This window comes from Corvus moneduloides, chromosome 28 (assembly GCF_009650955.1).
Source record: "Corvus moneduloides isolate bCorMon1 chromosome 28, bCorMon1.pri, whole genome shotgun sequence".
In the NCBI taxonomy this organism is placed as follows: Eukaryota; Metazoa; Chordata; class Aves; order Passeriformes; family Corvidae; genus Corvus; species Corvus moneduloides.
The window spans coordinates 2,259,337-2,278,549 of record NC_045503.1 but is presented as its reverse complement, the minus strand read 5'-3'; the positions used below and the strand labels follow the sequence as shown (position 1 = coordinate 2,278,549).

The following is a 19,213-nucleotide window of genomic DNA, read 5'->3' as shown; positions in this document are numbered from 1 at the left end:
AGGGCTCCTGAGGCTGCCTTGGCACCCCTGTCTTGCTGTGGTGATGCTGTTTTACAACTGCAATATCGCCAGCACGGCTCTGTCCTCTGGCCCTGCCGCTGCTCCAGCTGCAGCCTGACCTTCTGGCAGGAGCTTCCCTAATTACATATTCCTCAGGTTTGCTCATCAGCTGAACGGTGAGAACCATACCCTCCCCTCCCTGTGTGAGTGGGGAATGTCTCTGGGCAGTGGGAGGAGGCAGAGAAGAATTCACAGGGAAAAAAACAACGGCTTGGAATTCTTGGCCTGGCACCAGAAAAATAGCAGCAATAATCCATTTCACAGATACAGCTGTTTTCCTAACAGGATAAACAAAATCCTGGCTTTTCTGCAGCTTTATCAGCCAGGAACAACTGAGAACAGTTAGATGGATCCACCTGATCATAACCCTTAAAAACAAACAAACAAGTAAATAAATATATGTACTGTTGGACTCCAGCTTAAACAAGCAAAGAGGGAGGGCAGGAGATGGTGGAGCTGCCACCAGACCACAGGTTCTGCCCCAGTCTGGTAATGGGGGCCTGGACATCACAGCCAGAGCTGCCCCGTGCTTGTGCTTGTGGTGCTGCTCAGCAGCTCCAGCCCATGTCCTTGGTTTGTGCTGATTGGGAAACAACAGCACGGGGCTGGTTTGTTCAGGGCTGTGCTCTGCCAGCCCCCACACTGCTCCTCCCTGGAGTACAGGGGGCCTCTCGTCCCCTGTATCCCTAAATCTAAAAACCCACTTTGATCCTTCCCTGGAGATTTCTGCTCCACGTTGGACTGTTCTGCTCCAGCTGTGATTGGAGCACATTTTACATCTTGCCCTGTCCAGAATGGCCCACGAGCATCTTTATGAACCATCTCCTGTTTCATTTGGTCAAAGTGTTGTTATTGCTCAGGGCCCCATTTGAAAATCTTTTTCACAGAATCACAGAATCATTAGGGCTGGAAAGGACCTCTAAAATCATCAAACCCAACTGCCAGCCTGTGGTCACCACTAAACCATGTCTCCAAATGGCACATCCACGTGTTTTTGGAACATTTCCAGGGATTGCGACTCCACCACTGCCCTGCACAGCCTGTTCCAATGATTTACAACCTTTTCCATGAAGAAATTTTCCCTGATGTCCAATCTAGACCTCCCCTGGCGCAACTTGAGGCCGTTTCCTCTTGTCCTATTGAACCTCGCCCTTAACCTCACTTCATTTTAGGGAAAAAAACAGCTTCCAGAAGCATTCCGACTATTATCCTCCTCTTCCCGAAAACTTCTGCTGCGTTGCCCCACACCACCAAAGCACCCCAGGTGCTCCAGAGCTTCACGCTGTTCCAGCACAGCCTGGGGAGTGTTTGGGCTGTGTTCCAGGCACAGAAACAGCCGATTCCCGGTGTCCGGCACAGCCGATCCCCGACTGCCGCCGTCCCGGACACCGCGCCGGGCACTGACCGCGGGTAACCCGCGCCGCGGGGGGGGGGGGGGCGTGTCCTGGCCGTTATTGACAGCCGCCTCCTCCAATCGCGCGGCGGTGCGCTTCACCCCCGCGAAGGGGGCGTGGCTTAACCTCTGCCCACCGCCATCTCGTCCAATGGGGTGTTTCGAAAGGGCGGGGTGGGCGGGGCGAAACGGAAACGGCCACGCCCCCAGGGGTGAGCGCTCTAAAGGGCTCCGCCCGGCGGCGCGCGGGAGCTGCTGAGGGGCCGCGCGCGCCCGCCGGGCCCGGAGGTAACGCGCGGTCCTAAAGCCCGACCCCGGCCCGGGGCTGAGGGAGGGAAGGGGGATCCCCACTCCACACAAGCCCTCTGGGTGTTCCCAGCGAGTCCCGCTGTGTGTGGGGTGCCCGCCCGCCGCGGGGGTTGCAGTGTGGGGTTCACCATGCCGGCAGATGCTTCTCGTGATGTGTCTTTTGTGGGTGGGTGTCTGGGCAGCGGGGTGGGGAAATTCTTGGTGGTTTTTGGTTAAATGAACACGGGGTGGGTTGGGGGTGACTCCCCCCTAGCCCCCTGTCAGGGCAGGAGGTGGTCTGAGGAGAAGGGAGAGAAGGGCTGTCCCTTCCCCTGTGCCGTCCAGGAACCCATCGTGAGGGACCGTGAGGTGTGCTGGGAGCTTGGGATGCTCTGAGATAACCTGAGAGATTGGGAATGCTCTGTGAGGTGACCTGTGGGATCGGGGATGCTCCGTGAGGTTAGCTGAGTGTTTGGGATGCTCTATGAGGTGACCTGTGGGATCGGGGATGCTCCGTGAGGTGACCCGAGTGCTCGGGATGCTCGGTGAGGTGCTCGGAGAGTTTTGGATGCTGTGAGGTGACCCGAGTGCTCGGGATGTTCCTGTGCCAGCTCCCAGCGGACACAAAGCCACGTGTGGGAGCCGGCGGAACACAGCTGGTGCCTCTGTGGAAACTCAGCCCCGTGCTTTCCTGCTCGGCCTGAGGGGATTTCCCCCCGCCGGCGACCGTGCAGATGGTGTGGTGAAGCAAAAGCTTAGGAAAGAGGAGCCTGGCTCAGCCTCCTGGTGAGTCACACTGCTGGGGAATTCACCTGGAATATCCCGCTGTCCTGGAGAAGCAATGTGCCTGAAATGGAGAGTTCTGTGCTTGTCTGCGTGGCCGGGGAGCTGGGCCTGGCTGACCATTGATGGGCAGTGGGCGGCTTTCTCCGGCCAAAGCTCAGCTCTGAAGGTGCTGTGGTGGAGGCAGGTGCCTGTCTGCAGTCGTGACACTCATTGTCCTTACAGAGGTTGAAGTAACTTTTTCTCCTGTTTTCTCCACCCCAGCACATGTGGTCAGTGGTGCTGCCAAGGACAAAACATTCAGTGCTCAGGAAGCTTTTGTCACTGCCTCCTTTAGAAACGGAGTTTATTTAAGAGGAAGAAGAGTGGGTTGCTCAGCTTTTGTTTCCTCACTTAGTAAACTTTAAAGGTAACATAGGAACAAAGAGGCCCAAGTTTCACTTTTGATGGTGATGTGGCAATTGCCTGGAACCGCTCTGGACAGGGAGAACTGGAGCAGAGCGGATGTGGTGCCTTTACTGGTTAAAGAAATCAGCCACAGGAAGCCGAGTGGGGCCGTGCTGGAAAATGTCAAGTGGCTGATAACGTACTCAGTAATTTGAATTTGAACTGGTGGTGTTGAAGCTCTTGTGTGTTTTAGGTAAAGGTGTGTCCAAAGCCTGTTAGAAATGAAAGCTCCACTGCCTGCCCCTTTCACTGTCATGAGTCTGCACATCCTCAGACCTTTATTCTGCTTTGTCAGTGAAGCCCCATAGTGGTTCCAATTCTTCCAGTTCTTCTGGGTCACGGTGCTCCCTCAAAGCAGAACATGTTTTTATTTAAATGATTTAAGGAGTCAGACAGGCTTAATTAAAAGGGACGTTTCTCCCCACAGGTTTTTGTTTGGAACACCTGTGGCACATCATGGTGTGTTAATTCCTCAGGGAACAGCGTGAGGTGGGAGAGGAGCATTTGGGGTTCAAGAGTTACACCTGGCTCTGGTAAACCATGGACTGTTTCGGGGTGGAAAGGACCTTAAAGATTATCCCCTCTCAACCCTGGAACGCGTGTGATTTCCAGTGGCTTGTGTTTGTAACTAAGCATCAGGGAGGGAAGGGCCGAGCTGCAGTGCTGAGCAGAGCTAGGGAGAGTCTGCATATATTAGGAAATATTTGCTTCTAACCTGAATTGATTGGATAAAATGCATGTCTGGTTTGGGAAGCTGCACAGTCAGGTTGGACTTCAGTTCTTGGTGCAAGTGTACCCAGGGCTGTGCACAGTGAGGGCAGGACACAGGGATGGTCTCCACTGGGAGGAGCTTTTTGCTCTTGAGTGACTGAAGGTGATGCAGAAAGCCTACCATGGACATGAAACTTAGAGGGATGGAACACTCTGCTGTGAGGAAAGGGTGAGAGAATTGGGATTGTTCAGCCTGGAGAAGAGAAGCTTTGGGGTGACCTAACTGTGGCCTTCCAGGACCTGAAGGGAGGCAGCAAGAAAACTAGAGAGAGAGAGGGAGAGACTTTAAAAGGGCCTGGAATGCCAGAACAAGGGGCATTGGCTTCCCACTGACAGAGGGGCAGGTGGGCGAGGGAGGGGAGGCCCAGGCTGGCACAGGGTGCCCAGAGCAGCTGGGGCTGCCCCTGGATCCCTGGCAGTGCCCAAGGCCAGGCTGGACAGAGCTTGGAGCAGCCTGGGACAGTGGGAGGTGTCCCTGCCCATGGCAGGTGGGGAATGGGGTATTCTTTAAGGTCCCTTTCCACCCAAACCATCCCGGGATGCTGTGATTCCCTTATAGCTGGAGTGAGAACGCCTCCCCCTTTCCCTTGAAACTTCGTTACTGCACTATTGCACAGCTGGCAAGAGAAACGCTGCAATTAGTGCAGAGGCCAAAGCTTCCCTCAGGGGCACTGGGGTGCCCTGAACCCCTCGCTTTGGGGTGCTGGGAACGAAAGTGGGAGCAGCATTGCGAAAGGGGGTCAGGAGTGACGGCAGCTGCTGTGGTCCGTCCCTCCTGGGCTCTGCTCGGCTTTTCCTTGAGCAAGAGAGGCTGTGGGGACATCTCGGGTGGCACCGCGGGTGGGTTTGCCCTGCCACGGGTGCGTTTGGGCTGCTCCGGGCTGGGCAGGTCTGAGTGGCTGCTCCGAGCACGGGGCTGCTGATACAACACCCTCTTCTCAGACTCCCAATAAACCTCTCTGGTGTTCCAGCCCAGAACGGGGTGTGGGGCAGCGTCTGCCAGTTACCTCGGCGCTTCAGAATGGGGATTTTTTGCAGCCATCCCCCTCTCAGCTGCTCGTGAATTAAACTATTTTCGGCGTGGTGACTCGCAGGCTGTAGCAGAGCTCGGCGTGAGCAGCAACGTGTCCTTGCGCGGATGAGTAAGCGGAAAGGGGGACGTCCCCGAGTTGTGGCTGGCGTGGCTTTCCTCTCCCGGCAGAGGCAGGAGGCTGCAGCGTGGCTGGGTCGGATTTATGAGATAAAAAGACTCCTTCCTTTCTCTCCTGTCCCTCATCGAGATGCTCCTCAAACATACGATTTAAATTTAAAAAATATGCTACTCGCATCATACGATTTAAATGAGTCTTTCTAATGCAGGCACAAAATAGCAAGCACAAAATCCACTTCTTAGAGAGATCAAGGATAATGGGATTCATCTCTAATCAGCTTGAAATCCCTTGAAACAATTAAAGCTCAGCCTGGGCAACTCATAAGCACCAAAGGCTTTTGATGAGTGTAAACCTTAAATAAAATCAGCGTTTAGAACACACTTCGTTTAGGCGATGAAATCCCCCAAGACGAGGTGCTGAAAGCAGCGTGAGAGCCACCAAAAAAACCAGCTGCGAAACGCTTATTTTGATGAGAACAGGCTAAATGTGGGGTGTCCCAGGGCTGTGTCCCCCCAGAGGGACCTGAAATCCCCGGTGTGCCGAGGCTGACGGGCAGGCGTGGGGCCAGAGCCTCCTTAAGAGGCGGCGGTGTGGGGTGACGAGCCGCTTCCAATTGCAAGGCAGCAGCACATGACATAAGATGCTCCAGATCTGCCTCCTGGGCGCTAGTTTAAAAATAAAGGATATTACACGTCGGGCTCGGCGCCGGTGCGGAGCGGCTGCGGAGGGGAGGCTGCGGGACCGGCGATGCGCGGTGAGGCTGGAGGGGTCGGGGGGGCTGCGAGCCGAGCGGGAGCATTTGGGGCAAAGGGAGTTGGAATTGAAATTGTTTGGCTCGTGGTGCTCCTGGGGAGCTGTGGGTGTCACGCTGGTTCTGCTGCGGGGTTTTGCAGCGACCGGAGCGTGCCCGCTGTCAGAATTTCCCCTATTTCGTGCAAATGCAGCAGTCTTGAGTTGTGTGTCTTTGGGGTTGCCTCGCTCACGTCAGTGGAGCTGCTTTGCTCTGACGTTTGACTGTATTTTAATTTTTCAAACCTGTTTTCGCAGGGACAGTGCTGTGTGAGTCAGACGAAAGGATGGCACTTGCAGAACCAGTCCCCGTGGCCTATTGCAATTCAGCTCCTCAAGCGACCTGTGAGGTGTCACTGAAAGATGTGCTGCTCAACTCTTCACCCAGGTTTGTCTAATTTGGGGTTTTATTTATCCTGTTGTGACCTGTATATATAGTTCATATTCTATCATGCTTACTTTGATTAATTGAAGTGATTTTGGAAGAGCCCTGCCTCTGCAGGGAACGGCTCATGTGCAGTACCTACACTGATCTCAAACTCCTGCTGGTAAGAGGCTGCTTAGATTTACAGACTAAAGAGCAGATTAGGGTCTATATCTCACCACAGCATAATAGGATCTAGCTGTCTAAAACCTCTTTACCTAAATTTTTTTTGGGCTGCATTGAATTACATGTCGTAAGGGGGAGAAAAGATGACTTGATTGACTGTGAGGGAAATAGCTGGGGCTTTTCTCCTCATATTACTGGGTCATTTGCATGCTTTGATCACAAAAGATGATGGAGAAATGGTGCAGAACTATTGCAACTGAGGATTAATTTGTGCTGAAAAATGTTCTCAATAATGAGGAGGGAGCACGGAGATGGGAACATCTCATAATCCCTTTGGGGGAAATAAAGAAATTATTTACTCAGCCCTGGTTGCTGGCTTGCAGATTAGTTCTGAGAAGCAGTTCTGCTTTAGGACAGGACATGGGATCAGCTGTGTCAGATCTTCCCATGGCTTTAAACCTCCTCATATACCCAAAGCAGTGATAGTTGACTATTCCCTAGAAATTCAGAGTAAATGTAAATTAGAGGGAAGAGATTTCCCCCTTAGCCTGAAATTCACACAGTGCCTGTGCTGGATTTTCTTGTCTTTGGCCTGGTAGAAAGGGAAGAAAAGGTGAGGCTTGGTGGGAGCCCTGCCTGGCTTAGGCTGAGGAGTTCGTGTGGGACCAGAGGAGCTCTCACCTGTGTGCAGTGTGACTGTGAGGGGCAGAGTCAGGGCTCCTTTTTGCCCCAGAGCTGCCCCTGCAGTGTTGGGGTTATTGTGATGTCAGGGCCCTGCAGCCCTTCTGGAGGAGCCTGGGCTTGGTGCTGCAGCCAGGTGTTGCTGTGGGGAAGGGAAAACACCGGCCTGGAGAAACAACACCTGTGTGATGGGCTGAGGCAAAGGGCCCTGGTAGGACAGGGCGGGATGGAGAGTTTGGGTCTCTGCAGGATAATCTTAAATCAGCTAAAACTCAGACCTCAGTGCTGTGCCCATGGTCCTGGCAGGGCATTGCCCAGGGCAGGGAACCCAGCAGCGGCTGCCTGGTTGGAGGGTGGGATTCCCAAATCTCAGCGGGTCTGGCTTCCAACTGCTGCTCTCAAGTGGGACATGAGACTTGATTATCCCCCTCTCTTAGGGCTGTGAGAAAGTCCAGCTTGGAAAGGGGCAGAGTAAGAACAGTTTTGCAATCAGGCAGGTGGTGCTGCACCAGCTCCTGCAGGGCTGAAAGTGAAAGGGGGCTGAAACTCAGCTGGGAGGAGCGTGGCTGAAGCACATGGGGATGAGCCTCTTTCCATTTCTTCCCAAGCATCTGGTGGGAGCCCTGGCTTTAATAGGAATACCTAAGAACAAGATTTCCTGTTAAATCAATTTCCTGCTCTTTTGCAGGAAATCTCTGTGGGTTTCCCCATGGGGTGACTTGAGAGTGTCCCCAGGGCCTCCCTGTTGTTGGACTCACATACTGCAGAGAGGAGATGAGCTCCAGATCCGTGTGTCCCTTCCTGCCCCCCTCCTTCTCCTCCTCCCAGCTGCAGGCTCTTTGTTTCAGGCACCTGGAGCAGACCTTAGGAATTAAATGATGGCTGTTTTTGGGATGATGTTTATGGATTCTTCTGCAGCTCGTCTGCAATGAAAGCTGCAATTAGGACAACACTCACGTGTTCGAAACAGGCAGAGCTTGCACACTCTGAGGGACCTGTTCCATTGCTGGGGCCATGCAGGGCAGTGAATTAATAAAGTCACCTGCAGAACATCAGGAGTCACTTTGACATCCAAGGACTGAGTGACATTAAGGGGTGGAGCAAACCTGCCTGTGGCAGGCAGCCCTCAGTGTTCTCATCCAGGGATAATTCCTCTTGCCTTGCAGAACTGCTGAGCCACACAACAGCGAGCCAGGGGAAGATTCCAAGATGGAGAAATGTCAGGTGAACTCACTCGGTCCCAAAGGTGGGTGGATGGAAGTTTGGTGACTGTGGTGTGCATGAAATTATTATTGCAATGAGAGAAGGATTTGTCATGACAATGGAAGAAGCAGCTCAGGTTGCAGGATGGGCTGTGCAGAAGTGTCTTGAACTCAGACTTTAGAGCCCAGCTGTGCTTCAAGGATTAAATAGGCAGTGTCAGTGCCTGATGCTCATCTACCAGCTACCAGTGTCCTGCTTTCAGTCCTCCTTAAAAGAAAAAAATTAAAAATAGCAGAGTATAAGATGCAGGAAGCTTTCACCTTACCAGTACAAGAGCCTTAGGGCAGCAGAGCAGGTTAGAGGGGATGTAAGTGGGAGATGTTTAACAAAATTTGAAGGTGCTCTAGAGGCTTCCAGTCTAAAATACTGGGGGTCACATGGCAAACTTGCCAAGAAGAAAAGGTCAAAAAAAAGCTGTGGGAGGAGGTGTAACAGCATTTGCTTTCATGTGCTTGGTACTTGTATTTCTACTGCTGTTATGGCAGCAGGAAATGTCTAATCTAAGATGCTGAACACTTTTCCTTCCAAGCAGCCTTCCCCCCTCCTGGCTCCAGCGTGTGGACAACGCGTCGTGATGGAGAGGTCAGGCTGAGGATGGAAGAACAGGGCATTGGCAGCGAGGCCCCAAAGACTGTGCACCAGCTCCTGCAGGAAAGTGTGAATAAATACAGTGACTATTATGCCCTTGCATCCAAAAAAGATGGCCAGTGGATAAAGCTGACATATAAGATGTACTATGATGAGTGCTGGAAAGCAGCCAAAAGCTTTCTGAAGGTAAGAGTGTGTTGAATTCTCTTTTTTCATATTCACAGAATCCTAAAATCAGCACGGTTTGGGTTGGAAGGGACCTTAAAGCTCACTCAGTGCCACCCCTGGCGCTGGTAGGGACACCTTCCACTATCCCAGGGTGCTCCAACCTGGCCTTGGACACTTCCAGGGATCCAGGGGCAGCCCCAGCTGCTCTGGGCACCCTGTGCCAGGGCCTGCCCACCCACACAGCCAAGAATTTCTTCCCAATATCTGATGTAAATCTATCTTCTTTTAACTTAAAACTGTTCTCCCTTTTCCTACCACTGTGTAAAAAGTCAAGTTTGATGGTCACTCATTTAAGTGCTGGAATGGCTGCATTCAGGTCTGTCTTAAACCTGAAAATTCCCTGAGTGCAGATGAATCTTAGTGACAGGGAAGTACCTGAACATGCTATGGACACCTTGGTATTTAATATTTTTGACATTTGCTTCCACATTTAACCAAGAAAAAAAGCATATAAGGAAACATTTAAACTGAGGTGCCTGGTAAGCCTGGACACTGCCCCTCCAGAGGCATGGAAAAGTTCATCTTTCTAAGAAAAAAACTCAAAGGAATGCTTACCAACCAGACTTAAATGTCCCAAGTGGCCCAGTCCTTTGCCTGTGCTGTTGGGATTAGGAGACTTGGAGAGGGAAACCAACATTATCTGTTCTTACTGTTGGGATCAAGTCTTATCTCTTCAAGTTAAGGCCAGCCTGGTTTTACTCCTGTGGTGGGATCTTCCACTCTGGGACAAAACCAGGGAGTTAAAGACTGGGACTCCAAGAGCTGGAATTTCATAGCCAAGTGTCGCTGTCCCTGGAGCTTGTTGCTCTGGCCATTATTGATGTCTGACATACCCAACCTGTACCAAATGTCCCAGGAGGTGTTGTCTGTCTTCACCTCTCACCTTCTCATTCCCAACCCCAGGAACTGGTAACTCCCTGGATTGCAGGTTTATGTTCCTGTTAGTGCCAGTGAGCCAGTCTTTCCAAGGGCAGACCTCAGCAAATTTCTATTTTCCTGCCCACTTACAGTGGTGTGAAACTTTCACTGGTTCCATCTTGGCTCCTGGGAAGTTTTTCAGTGGGAATTATCCCGTGTAAGAACATGAACTCTTTCCCTCAGTGCTGTGCTCAGAGCAATGAACTCTGAGCTTTGTCCAGAGGAGAAGCCAGGCTGCTGTAATGTCATCTCTTGTTTGCAGCTGGGGCTGGAGCGTTTCCATGGAGTGGGCATCCTGGGATTTAATTCTGCAGAGTGGTTCATTGCTGACATTGGAGCTATCCTTGCAGGGTAAGAGTCTTGTTTCTTGCCATGCATTTTGCTTTGGCAGGCAGAGAGTGACTGCAGTCATGAGAAGCAGGTTCTGATTAAAACCCCCAATAAAACAAACAAAAAAAACCCCGAATCCAACTGCTTATATTTGAATTTAATGAAGTTAGATAGAACATGAACTATTTCATAATGAATTAATGAGACCAGAGTTAAATTCTTTTTTTTAGCCAGCTGCTTCTCTCAAAATAAGATGACCAGTACGTTAATCCAAAAGCATTCTTATGTACACAGTGATTAAAACATGGTGGGAAATGCCAGAGAATCCCAGGGCTGGATTGTGATATCTGCCTTCCACGTGAGACATTTTGGTGCCTCACGCCACTCTTGACATTTCCCACGCCCCAGAACAGAATCTTTCCTCTTGGAATTAAGCCCTCCCCTCTTTGTTGACATTTTATGGGATATTCTTATTACAGTTTTTTTTCTCTGAAATGATCTGAATTTTGACAGCAGCTCTGCTTGTCCTCTAACTCTGTGTTTTGCTTTTCTGTTTTGTTTTTTCCCTTTTCCTTTGCAGGGGATTTGCTGTTGGGATCTACACTACAAACTCTCCCGAGGCCTGTCATTATGTGGCAGAGAACTGCAGTGCCAACGTTGTAGTGGTGGAAAATCATAAACAGCTGCAAAAAATCTTAGAAGTAATTATGTTTTTTAAATGTCTGGGGGGTTACAGCAACCTGTTGACAGATGTGGGAGGGTAAAATGCTGTGGGAGGGCATTACCTGGGGGGAATGCTGGCTCTGAGAGCAGAGGGGAGCTCCTTGGTGTGCTCCCTGCTCCAGCTGGGTGAGCTGGCACTGGCACTACGTCTCACAAGAGGTTAAGTGGTGCTTTCACTTCTTAAAAGCCTTGGGCTTAAAATAGGAGAAGCCAAAATGAACAACTGAGCATCCTCTAGGTTGTCTGGCGACATCCCAGCTCAAATTATGACTGTTCCTAGTGAGGCAAACCCATTCTTTCAGGAGCACAGATGGGATTCTCTTGGCTTTACATAAAATGGCAAATATGAGGAGATGCTAAGTGGGGGTTACAGAGGCCTGAAAGGGACAAACAGCATTTGCTCCTTCTCATGAATCTCCCTTCTTAACACAGATTGAAGATAGACTACCTCATCTGAAGGGGATTGTCCAGTATGGGGAGGAGATCAAAGAGAAGAGACCCAATCTGTACTCGGTAAGTCCTGGGCTTCTTCAGTGCTTGTGAGTCCTGGTTGTGTTCAGCCGATGGCTGCAAGTACCTGTCACCTCCCACAGGACCTTAAATGAGATGGTCTTTAAGGTCCCTTCCGCCCCAACCAGCCTGGGGTTCTGTCACTGTGATCCCCTGAGCTCGTGTTGGCTGTGATGGGCAGGAGTTTGCTGTTGTGCAACCTGGATAATCCATGTTGTAAGGGGGCTGTGAGCCTACTGACCTCTGCCAGGCAGCCTCAGGCCCTGCAGTTACTCCAGGGAGTTGCTACAGAGCTGTAAAGCTACTGGGGGTGGGTCTGTCTCCTTTCTGCTTCTCCCTGTGTCAGCCAGAAAACACTGTGGGATGACTGTGGATTTACAGCCTTTTCCAGAGGTTTGGGCAGGGAGAACAGCATCCTTGTCCTGGTGTGCAGCAAAGGGTTTAATTTTTCATGTGGGTGATACCTTACAAAGTGACCGAGCTCTTCTGTTCTCTGCAGTGGAGGGAGTTCATGGAGCTGGGCAGGGACGTGCCGGACTCGCGGCTCCGCGAGGTCATTGCGGCCCAGAAACCCAACCAGTGCTGCACCCTCATCTACACCTCGGGCACCACGGGGCAGCCCAAGGGCGTCATGCTCAGCCACGACAACGTGAGTGCCCAGAGCCACCCCAGCAACTGTGACCCTGGGGGTGCTGAGGGAGAACATCCTGAGCTGGAAGGGACCCTCAGGGATCCTGAGTGCAGCCCCTGGCCCTGCACAGACACCCCAACAACCCCAGCCTGGGCATCCCTGAGAGCGCTGTCCAAACGCTCCTGCAGCTCTGGCAGCCTCGGGGCCGGGCCCATTCCCTGGGGAGCCTGGGCAGTGCCCAGCAGCCTCGGGGGGAAGAACCTTTCCCTGACATCCATGCCCAGCCCTGACCCAGCTCCAGCCGTTCCCTGGGCTCCTGTCCCTGTCCCAGAGCAGAGCTCAGCCCCTGCCCCTCCGCCTCCCCTCGGGGGGAGCTGCAGCCCCCAGGAGCCTCCCCTCAGTCTCCTCTGCTCCAGTCCTGCCTTTGAGATCCCAGGATGCTGTAGCTCTGTTGTGCCTGTGTGTTCTGTGCTGCTCTGAAGCCCCTGTGGGTCCCTGTTGCAGCTGACGTGGACGGCGGCGGCGGCCGGACGCTTCATCATGCTGAGCGATGCCCAGGACAGGCAGGAGCAGGTGGTCAGTTACCTGCCCCTCAGCCACATCGCCGCACAAATGTCTGATATTTGGTCAGCCATGACCTTTGGAGTGCAAGTTTACTTTGCCCAACCAGATGCATTGAAGGTAAAAAAAAAGATAATAAACTTACACCCATCCACCTGCTTGAGCTGGGGTGGGTGCTTAAAACAAGGCTGTGTTATCTCATGGTTCTGTCAGCTTTGCTAACTGGGTTTACTTTGCCCACTGACCAAGTGCCCCTGTTGGTTTGAGTGGAGCCACTCTGACCGTCACCTTTTGACTCTGTCACAGACTGGGAGAAGCTGACCCAGCACTTCTCAACTGGGAGCTGCTGAGTTCTCACCTGATACCTGGTCCCACATCGAGAACTGGTTGAGCAACAGCTTTGCTCTGCCCACATTGCACAATGGCCCCAGCTAAATCTGAGTCCTGGGTGTAAAGGATTCTTTTGTCAGCACTGGCACTGAGAGCATTGACCCTTGCTCCCTTCCCAGTTCCCCCTGGAATGCCCCAGGGGTTCCCTTCTCTTGGTGCCACTGCAAAAAACAAACAATTCCTCAAAACTGATGGCAGAGTCCCAAGTTTTGCTAGTGACCAGAGCTGGCCTGAAGTCTGCAGTGAATCACTTCTAAAAACTGCATTAAATCCTTCTTCTCTCAGGGCAGCTTGGTGGAGACCCTGCGGGAAGTGAGGCCAACTGCTTTTTTGGGAGTTCCTCGTGTCTGGGAAAAAATGGAAGAGAAAATGAAATCTGTGGGCATGAAATCCTCAGCGCTCCGAAGGAAGGTGGCATCGTGGGCCAAGGGAGTGGGGCTGCAGACCAACCTGAAGAGGATGAATGGGTAATTATGAGCTACATTTCAGGAATGCTGATGAGTTTTAGGAGAACTTTACTGTCCATCCAGGATTATGTCCCATGTGAAAGGCCAGTGGCGCTCGGACCCGAGGGGGGAAATCATCTGTTATTTTACTGAATAAACTAAAGTAGGATGAAGATAAAAGGAGGAAGGGGGAGAAGTTCCACGTGTGCCCATTTTCCTCCCGCAGGTGCTCCGAGGTGCCGGTGAATTTCCGCCTGGCCAGGCAGTTGGTGTACAGGAAGGTGCGCAAGGCCATCGGGCTGGACCGCTGCACCAAGTGCTACACGGGGGCTGCTCCCATCACCAGAGACACCCTGGAGTTCTTTTTGAGCCTGAACATTCCCGTGCTGGAGCTGTATGGGATGAGTGAGAGCTCTGGGCCTCACACTGTCTCCCTACCTCACGCCTTCAAGCTCGGCAGGTGAGCACCTTCCTGGGAGCAGAGGGAGTGGTGGGTTCTGCCTCTGGCACATCCCTCTCTCCTGGCACAGCTCATCCCCAGAGCTTTGCTGCCACTAAAAGGTCACTGGGGAGCCACATCATGGGTGAAGAGATCTGCTGAGGGCAGAGGCAGCAGGGATGTGTGAATTTGCCTTGGCTGGGTTCTGTAGGAGCTGGGGAAGAAGTGAAGGGCTGGTAGGAAGAAGGAAGAATTGGTAACTCCAACTACCCTTCCCTTTAATGACTGAAGGGTGCGGGGTGTCTTTGGGTGGCTCGTTCAGTCTGCACAGTGAAAGTTTGCTGCCAAGGATGTAAATCTGTTCATTCCAAGCTCAGGTGTTGAGAACAATGAGTGCAAACCAGCAGGTGTGTGAGCACTGGTCTCTGCAATAACAGCTCTTTCTGCAGCTGCCCTTCCATGAGCAGATGCCTTTGAAGCTCTTTGCTGAAGCTGTCATGCTAAAAAGCTGCTGGGCTTTGTTCAAACCCCTTCAGCTTGAGAAGTGCTGCTGTAACCTCTGCTTGAATTCAGTTTAAAATAAATTAATCCCTGGTCTGTGTCACTTTCAGCTGTGGGAAGGAGCTGACGGGCTGCCACACCCTGATCCATAAACCTGACGAGGATGGTGTTGGGGAGATCTGCTTCTCAGGAAGGCACATCTTCATGGGCTACCTGAACATGGAGGACAAAACCAAAGAGGCCATCGATGAGGATGGCTGGCTGCACTCAGGGGACCTGGGCAAGCACGACAAGGATGGATTCCTTTTCATCACAGGCAGAATTAAAGGTAACACATCGCCTGGCTTTACCTTGGTGTTGTGCAGCCCTGTAGAAGTTGTTAATGTTGGGAAAGGCCTCATGGAGCCCAACTGTTCCCCAGCACTGCCAAGGCCACCACTAACCCATGTCCCCAGTTGCCACATCTTTTAAATCCTTCCAGGGATGGTGACTCCACCACTGCCCTGGGCAGCCTGTTCAATGCTGAACAGTGAAGAAATTTTTCCCAGTATCCAACCTAAACCTCCCCTGGTGCAGGGGAGGCTCTGCTGGTTGTGTGGTTGTGACTTGCACAGAAGAACGTTTAAATCCTTCTCCTCCTGGAGGTTCCATGTCAACGTGGCTGCAGGGTGTGGTGGGAGGAGAGGGGCAGCCTCTGGAGCCTGGGTGTGTTTGCAGAGTGAGGGAGAAGCCCTGTGATTTCAGCCCCAGCAGAGTTAATGCTTTGTGGGCTTGTTTTACCAGCAGCTCCCGCAGTTTCAGGAGCTTTGCTGGGTGCCCTCCAAGGAAAACAGCAGCTTAACTCTGTTGTGCAAGTGCCTTGTAGCAATGTGGCTCTTGGGACAGCAATTTGAGCAACCCCAAACAAAGCCAAAGTCATGCAAGACTTCAGCCCTCAGAAAGAGAGAGGTGCTCATGTGAGGGCTGCTCTGAGGAACAGGAGATAACTGAGAAGGGGAGGCTCCCCTCTGCTCTGCAGCACATGGGAACCTCCAGCACCACCCCAGCAAATCTTTCACTTCAATTTCTGACAATTTGGGTGCCCACTTCGGTGCCTTAGACCCCCAGGGGTCTGTGCCAGGGTGCCAAGGGGCTCTGTATTGCCAGACTGCAAACACCTGCGGAGCACCAAGGCAGCTCTGGCAGGGCTGTGTGTGCACAGCTCCTGCTCCTCTCTGCGGGCCTGGCTGGAGTCATGGGATCAGCACTGAGGCTGGAAAAGCCCTTTAAGATCCCTGAGTACAGCCCTGCCAAGGCCACCACTAAACCACATCCCCAAGTGCCACATCCACACATTTTTGAACACTTCCAGGGATGGTCACCCTGTGACTTTCCCAGGCCTGGTGTGCTGCCTCCTCCAGCTCTGCTGACACAGGCTCACTGTTTGATCAGCAGACACGAAGGAGCAGTTGAGTTCTTTGAGATTGTGGGAAGGGAAGAAGCTCCAAGCATTAATCAGGATTTGATTGTTTTCCAGAGCTCATCATCACTGCAGGAGGTGAGAACATTCCTCCCGTTCCAATCGAAGACGCCGTCAAGAATGCTGTTCCCATCATCAGCAACGCCATGTTGGTTGGAGACAAAGCCAAATTCCTTGCTATGCTTCTGACACTAAAGGTAATGGAAAACAGGATGGGAGTCCACCACCTGTGCTGCTGAATCTCATTAAATCCAGGGAGGAGGAAAGCTTTTACACACTTCTAGTGTCTTGTGGAGCCAGGAACCCGCAGCACAATTTGCTGTAGCTGAGCTGCAAAGAGAGCTGAAAGCACAGAGCTGTCACTTGCTCAGACTGTCAGGTCCTGCTGCTGTTCAGGGCAGCTTTTTCTGTGCCACACAAGGCAGGAAGAAACAGAAGGAAAAGACCCAGAAGTGAGGCTGGAAAAGGAAACCTTTCAGGTCTCCTCACCTCTTCTAGTTTCTTCCAGAGCAGTCTGGGAGGTAAAAAGCTGTCAGGGATTTCTTTGTCAGACTCTGGCTTTAAACTCCAGCAGGACACATCCGTGGTGGCCTATGCTGACTGTCAGAGTGGGAATTGCCCCTTAGTGAGACCGAGGCCAACAGCCTGGGCCTGGGGCAGGAGACCTGAGGTGGCCCTGGTGGTGGCCCTGCTGTGCTTGTCATGATCGAATGCTGTGTGTGACTTCCAAGAATGCTGCTGCACAGTGTAGGGAAGTAAACTGTGCTCCAGAAAAGGTCTGGAAAAAGTGATTAACTTTGGATAGCACAGGAGGAATTTGGCAGGTGAGCTCTGTACCCTGCTTGCTCCTTGGCCCTGAGGTGGCTCCTGAGCAGGCAGAGATCTCAGGGGTTTATCTGTGTTTTGTCCCCAGCTTCCATTGGCACCCAGGGGTTGGGTGAGAGCTGAGGGGCTGATGGGGTTGGAGCGGGGTGGGGAAGGGAGCCTGGGAACCATTCCAGGGCTGGAGGCTCCTCAGTGCAGAGGGCCTCAGGTGCTCAGCAATGCACAGTTCCCCTTCTGCCTGTCCTGCAGTGCGTTGTGGATGCAGAAACGGGCAAGCCCGGAGATGACCTCACTCCAGAAGCTCTGGAATTCTGTCAGAAGCTGGGCAGCAAGGCCACCAAGGTCTCGGAAATTATCAGCAGCAAAGACAAGGCCGTCTACGCCGCCATCCAGAAAGGGATCTCTGCTGTCAATGAGAGAGCTGTGTCCAATGCCCAGAAAGTCCAGAAGTGGATCCTGCTGGAGAAGGACTTCTCCCTCTTTGGTGGAGAGCTTGGTGAGTGGTGGGGGAGGTGTCTGGGGTTTTCCCTGCGCCCCTTCCCTGGCTATTGAGCACCAACAGAACCCCAGTGCACAGAGCTGCCCCCAGCCCTTCCTCACTGTGCCTTTTCCATGTGGCAGTTTGGGGTGGGATGAGCTGGGCTGAATTCCCACTTCTGCCCAACAGCACCCAGGGGAGCAGTGAGCAGTGCTTACCCTCCTGCAATCCTGGAATATCCTGAGCTGGAAGGGACCCTCAGGGATCACCAGTGCAGCCCCTGGCCCTGCACAGACACCCCAACAACCCCAGCCTGGGCATCCCTGAGAGCGCTGTCCAAACGCTCCTGCAGCTCTGGCAGCCTCGGGGCCGGGCCCATTCCCTGGGGAGCCTGGGCAGTGCCCAGCAGCCTCTGGGTGCTGCTGTGCTGCTTCTGCTCACAGGGGAGGGAGGGAGATTCTATTAAACCCAAAGAGAAGTTTAGAACTGGTCACTGTTCCTGTGTTCTTCCTCTCCCCTCCAGCCCTGCTTCACCCCAGGCCGGGTGGGTGCTCCCAGTGCTTCCCTCCCCATTAACCCCAGTGCTGGTTCCCTCCAGGCCCCACCATGAAGCTGAAGAGGCCGGTGGTGGCTCAGAAATACCAGGACCAAATCTCTCAGTTTTACACGGACATCGAAACCCCCTCGGGGGAGCCCTCGACCCGGCCATAGAGCCGGGACTGAAACCACTCCCGAGGGCGTTCCCAGCTGCCCAGGAAGGATTCCCTGGATTCTGTTGAAATAAAGAGGCTCAGCTCTCAGGCAGCCCCTCGGCGTCGCTTCGCTGTCATGTCCTGGCCCTGCAGTGTGGTGAGCGTGGTCCTGCCCATGTTCTGCCGTGTCTTGTGTCCCGTGCTGAGATATCCCAAATATCTCAACTTTGTATTTTTTATTTCCATTTTTATAAGGGCAATACAATGTTTACCTTAAATCCACGTGACATGTTACGTTCTAACCAAAGTTTTCTTTTCCTGAGATGAATGTAAAACAGGAGCTGCAAATCAGGAGCTGCACTTTTCCTGCTGAGGGAGAAAGGCAGATTTTATTTTCCAGCAGTGTCCTCCCTCCCTGCTGCCCGTTTCCCTGCATGCTGATGGCATCCATATAGTTTTACATCTCCTTTCCCACAAACTATTCCTGTCTGAGATGACAAATGCTGTGTGACTACACACAGCAGTGGAGGTGGAACCTCACATGAACTGGGTTTGTCTGTGCAATATTTTGAGTTTGTTTTACCTTTTTGAGTTATAATGAAGCCATAAATTGTATTGTTGAGTTGTATCCATGGCTGGTATTCTGGGAAGTGATTTACTCCAGGGATTATTTATAAGGCTGTGTACAGTGTGTGAAATCTGTCTGTGTCTTACAATCCAGAAATGTTGTAGTGTCTGAACTGGGGAACTCTGGAGTGGAGGGGAGTGGGCTGAGGCTCTGTCCCTGTGCTTGGGGAGAGGAGATGGTGCTGGGAGCCCAGGCTGGTTCTCCTGAGGGTCTGTGATCAACCAGCCCAAGGCTGTGAAGATCCTTCATGGTGAATTCACTGTCTGGAGGACACAGAATGACCTGCAAAGCTGGAGGGCAGCACCTTGACCCAGGAGCTCCTGGCTTATTCCAGGCTGCCCAGCACCCAGGGGCACTGGGTTTGCCTGTAAATGGCTTATTTCAAACCAGGAATCCTTCCCTGCACACAGGCAGAGCAGCCCAGCTGATTCCCAGCACCATTTCCCAGGGAAAGGAGGAGCAGGGGCAGGTGGGAGCAGCTCAGTGCTGGTATCACAGCAGGCTCAGGGTGGGCTAAACCTAAACCTGTCTCTGCTTTGGGTCAGCGAAATTCCAGTGCCCGGTGGAAGGGTGGGAATGCACTACTGGAACTGCTGCTCATCCTGTGCCCCAGTGTGTGTTTGCAGAGGAATGTGTAATAAACTCCTCCGTTTGTGTCTCTCAGCTCTCTCTCATTCCTGGGAAGCAGCA

The 19,213-nt window shown here is 52.5% G+C and overlaps 1 protein-coding gene across 5 annotated transcripts; it reads left to right on the top strand.

Moving 5' to 3' along the window:
• Positions 1–1,666: 1,666 nt before the first annotated feature.
• On the top strand, positions 1,667–19,186 carry ACSBG2 (acyl-CoA synthetase bubblegum family member 2). Of its 5 annotated transcripts, none has more exons than XM_032092918.1 (15): positions 1,667–1,741; positions 5,941–6,070; positions 8,080–8,159; positions 8,706–8,950; positions 10,173–10,261; positions 10,821–10,941; positions 11,396–11,476; positions 11,973–12,122; positions 12,609–12,785; positions 13,341–13,522; positions 13,728–13,961; positions 14,552–14,769; positions 15,958–16,097; positions 16,975–17,221; positions 17,802–19,186. In XM_032092918.1, the coding sequence occupies exons 2-15, from the start codon at positions 5,970–5,972 to the stop codon at positions 17,912–17,914; spliced, it is 2,178 nt and encodes a 725-aa protein (XP_031948809.1). In that variant the 5' UTR covers positions 1,667–1,741; positions 5,941–5,969; the 3' UTR covers positions 17,915–19,186. The 5 variants fall into 5 exon arrangements, with proteins under 5 accessions (XP_031948809.1, XP_031948806.1, XP_031948807.1 ...); XM_032092915.1 differs by lacking the exon at positions 1,667–1,741 and adding an exon at positions 1,828–1,928; XM_032092916.1 differs by lacking the exon at positions 1,667–1,741 and adding an exon at positions 1,829–1,928 and having other exon boundaries at positions 8,709–8,950.
• Positions 19,187–19,213: the final 27 nt, after the last annotated feature.

Bases quoted from the DNA above. Each gene is read 5' to 3' on its own strand.
- ACSBG2 (XM_032092915.1), top strand. From the start codon at position 1,892: ATGCCGGCAGATGCTTCTCGTGATGTGTCTTTTGTGG. The intron at 14,770-15,957 runs GTAACACATCGC...ATTGTTTTCCAG, and splicing joins CATCACAGGCAGAATTAAAG to AGCTCATCATCACTGCAGGA. The intron at 17,222-17,801 runs GTGAGTGGTGGG...GGTTCCCTCCAG, and splicing joins CCTCTTTGGTGGAGAGCTTG to GCCCCACCATGAAGCTGAAG.